The sequence below is a fragment of the Penaeus japonicus genome, unplaced genomic scaffold (genome assembly GCF_977035675.1).
Source record: "Penaeus japonicus unplaced genomic scaffold, GWHDUDI00000001_assembly GWHDUDI00000004, whole genome shotgun sequence".
NCBI lineage: Eukaryota > Metazoa > Arthropoda > Malacostraca > Decapoda > Penaeidae > Penaeus > Penaeus japonicus.
Window position 1 is genome coordinate 23851833 of NW_028234406.1, and position 5000 is coordinate 23856832.

Below are 5000 nucleotides of genomic sequence, written 5' to 3' on the forward strand. Positions count from 1 at the left end.
AGGTAAATCAGAGGGAGTAGAAAGAGGAAGAGGAGGAGTAGGAGAAGGACCGAGGAGGAGCGCACTCACCCACTCTCTGCTCCGCGACCTTGAGTGTGGCCGCCGTCAGGATGATAGTAGGAGACCTGCCCTTGGCGTTGAAGGCGGAGATCCTAATGGTGTAGCTAGTCCCGGGCCTTAAGGACTCCACGGACCACTGGGGCTCGTCGGAGGACCTGTTCAGATGCAAGGACCCGCCCTCATCGTACACCTCCGCTAGGAATCTCTGGCGCATCCCTCCGTCGAAGCCGTGTTCACACAGGACTTCGATGTTCTCGGCTGTGTTGTTGATTATCTCGCACCGCTCGGGGGATGACGGGGGACCTTCAGTTGGGGGGGCAGAGGAAGGAAAGAAGGACGGCTTTAGGTTATTCTTATTCTCGGCTTTCGGTCTAGTAGTTTTTTATTGTCATCTTGCCTTTCGTTTCTCTTTCATTTGTTTTATTTTTTATGTCTTTATGTATTTTTATTCTGATCATTAGTTTTGGATTGATGATGAGAGAAAGATTTTCTTTTGCTTGTTCACAGGCCATTGTTTATTTAGTATCGTGATGTGTTGGCTTTCTGTTAGATTTTCTTGGATCTTCTCACTTTTCCGTTGCTGTTCAGTCTGCCTTCATTGCAAGATAATGACCACATTAGGTTCTCTATCGTATGTCTCATGATTATCATTATGAGTAGTCGGGGTATTTTGCATTAATCAATAATAACGATATGAAAAAGAAAGATGATTGCTTTTACAGATACAATTTCGGTTATCAATTCAATTATCTGTATCATTGTTATCATTATTATATCGTTATCATTTTCATTACTATCATCCTCATTACTAATGTTATTGTCATTATTATAGATTAATTTATTATCTTTATCATTCTTCTTATTGTTATCTGTATTATAATCACAATTTTCATTATTATAATCAGTATCATTGTTATGATTATCGTAATAATTATCTTTTTATCATTATTATTGTTATCATTATCATCACCATTATTATCATCACCATTTTGATTATCTTTATTTTAATTATTATTATAATTATTATTACTATTATTATTATTATTATTATTATTATTATTATTATTATTATTATTATTATTATTATTATTATTATTATTGTTATTATTATTATTATTATTATTATTATTATTATTATTATTATTACTATTATAATTATCATTTTTATTATTATTATTATCATCATCATTATTATCATTATTGTTTTTATCATTAATATTATTATTATTATTATTATTATTATTATTATTATTATTATTATTATTATTATCATTATTATTATTATTATTATCATTATTATTTTTATTATTGATATTAATGTTAATGTCTTTGTTTTATTTTATTATTATTATTATTATTATTATTATTATTATTATATTATTATTATTATCATTATTATTATTATTATTATTATTAGTATATTATATTATTAATTATATTATTACTATTAATTATTATTATTATTATATATTATTAAAATTTATTATTATTATTATCATTATTATTATTATTATTTTTATTATTATCATTATTATTATTATCTTTATTTATTATTATTATTACTATTATCATTATTAATGTTTTATTATTATCATTATTATTATTATTATTATTATTTCATTATATATTATTATTATTATATTATTATTATTATTATTTATATTATCATTATTATCATTATTATTATTATTATTATTATTATTATTATTATTATTATCATTATTATTATTATTATTATTTATTATTATTATTATTATTATATTATAGTATATTATCATTATTATTATTATTATTATTATTATTATTATTATTATTATTATTATCATTATTATTATTATTATTATCATTATTATTTTTGTTGTTATTATTATTATTATCATCATTATCCTTATCATTATTATCATTATGATGATGATGATGATTATTATTATCATTGTTATTATTATTATTATTATTATTATTATTATTATTATTATTATTATTATCATTGTTATTATTATTATTATTATTATTATTATTATTATTATTATTATTATTATTATTATTATTATTATGACCATTATTATTATAATTATTGTTATCATTATTATGTTTTTATTTTGACTATTATCATTACTATCATTATTAATATTATCATTATTGTTGTTATTATTACTACTACTATTATTATTGACATTATTATTATTACCATTATTATTATCGTCATCATTATTATCATTATTATTACTATTACTATTATATTATTATTATTATTTTTATAATTACAATAATAACAATAATAACAATAATGATAATACCAATAAAGACTTATTTCTTTATTTTTTATAATCAGTTTTATCATTATGATATTGATAGTAATAATGGTAATGATAATAGAAATAGTTATTGATAACAATATTAGTATTAGCTTGATCATTATCTTTTTGTCATTCATATTGATATTGTTATCATTACTATTATTATGATCATCATGATCATTAATAATAATGATAATAATAACAATAATAATAATATTATTATTATTGTTGTTGTTATCATCACTATTATCATCAATTTTATTATCATCATTAGCAATAATATTATCATTATGAATATTATCATCACTTGTTATTATCAAGAGAATTATAGGATCATTATAATTTCTATCATCAAAACAACTATTGTTATTTTTATCATTTTCATTATCATTGTAATAGTTATGATTATTATTATCATTATTATTATTTCCATTAATATGATTATCAGGATCATTACCAATATCATTATCATTATTAATATTTTTAACGTTATTACGATTATTACCACCATTCTTATCGTTATCAATAATATCATTACTACCATTATTATCATCTTTATTATTACCATTGTTATTATCATCATTTTTATTATTATTTGCATCATTACTCTCATATTATCATTATAATCAATTCATCATCATTGTTGTTATTATTACAAATATCGTTATCATCATTAGTACTATTTTACTATAGCATTATTACTATTGTTGTTGTTGTTATTACTATGGCTATTATTATTAGTATCACTATAATTCATCATTGTTATTATTATTATTATAATTCATTATTGTTATCATTATCATTATTATTATCATTATCATTATTGCTATTGCTATTATTGTTGTTACAAAGGCTATTATTATTATCTATTATCATTATTATTACTATCATCATTATCATTATCATTATTATCATCATTATTGTTATTATCATTATCATTATTAGATATTATCATTATTATCACAATCATTATAATCATTATTAATAATTTTATTAAACTTATCATTACTATTATCCTTACTACTACAACTACTGCTACTTATGATTATATCAGTATTGATATTATCATTATACCTATAAACAACATGACTAATATCATTGTTAGTATTATCATTATCATTAACACCACTATTAATGTTATTAATAATAAAAAGAGGAAGGAATGACATAATAGCTATTATGATAATGATAATGATAATAATAGCAATAGTGATGGTAATGATCATAGTAATGATAATATTCCTACGATAATAATAATTATAACAACAATATTTCTTTATCGCTATTGATATCATCATCATGAATATCATCATTATTACTATTAAGTTAATGCTACAGATACTGATACTTCATATAATAATAACTGAAAATACGATGATAATGAAATGATAATATCAATAATGATGATCATAACAATAATAGTATATATAAAATTGATGACAAGAAAATAAGAATAATAACAAAATTGATTAGGCTAAGACATGATAATGATAATTATGATAATAATGATAAGGATCATAATTATAATGGCGATGACAATAATAATAGAATACCAAAAAGAATAATAATGGAAATGATGATAACAATAACAATAATATTGATAATACTAAAAAAAAAGAAAAAAGAAAAAATAATAATAATGATAATGATAGTAATAATATTAATGGTAATAACAATACTGCAAATAATGATAAATGCAACCAACTACTACTACTACATGTGCAACTATCGCTAGTGACAAGAACCATTTCTATCAAGTCATTGATACCATACATGCTAATTTAACTTTTCACGTCAAGAAGCAAACCACAAAGAATTAGAATGGATGTGAAAAAGGAGATGAAACGAGAAAAATAAACATTGATAGATAAATAAATCAAGGAATATATATACATATAAATATATTTATATATATATATATATAAATATATATATATATATATATATATATATATATGTATGTGTGTGTGTGTGTGTGTGTGTCTGTGTGTATATGGATAGATAGATAGTTAGACAGATAGATAAATTGATAGATCTATCAAAAAAGCAGTCTAGTAGAAGAATAAACCAAGATGCAAAACATGCCCTGATAAAAAAAATGTATATATATATATATATATATATATATATATATATATATATATATATATATATATATATATATATATATATATATATATAATCGAAGAATAAAAAACATGCTGAAATAACAAAATAAATAAATGAATAAAATAAAATAAAATAAATCAGTAATAATAATGATAAATAAATAAATAACCTTTGTTATTTTGTTTTCTTGTTTTCCAATAATAAAAGACAACAGATATGTCATTTTATTGTTAATATCAATGTTAATAATAATGACAATGATGACAGCAATGATAAAAAAAAAAATAATCGCAAAAACAATAACAATGTGAATAATAGTAACAATAATGAATGTAAGAATAACAACAAAAATAAGAATAACAATTATGAAAATGATGATGATAATGATAATTATGATACTAGTAATAGTGAAGGCAATACAAACAAAATACCAGTAATATTACGAATGAAAACGATTATAATGAAATAGCTATAACAACACGAAGATAGCAACAGCCAATCATAATAACATCCATGACAAGAATAACTAAACAG

The 5000-nt window shown here is 20.7% G+C and overlaps 1 protein-coding gene across 1 annotated transcript in view; it reads right to left on the reverse strand.

Annotated features, from left to right (window-relative positions):
- The window catches only part of LOC122256226 (protein turtle-like), a 504764-nt gene that overhangs the window by 26037 nt on the left and 473727 nt on the right, over positions 1–5000 (reverse strand). The window contains exon 13 of the mRNA XM_086536373.1: positions 70–363. Coding sequence (XP_086392499.1) covers positions 70–363 — 294 coding nt within the window. The remainder of the gene's footprint in view (positions 1–69; positions 364–5000) is intronic.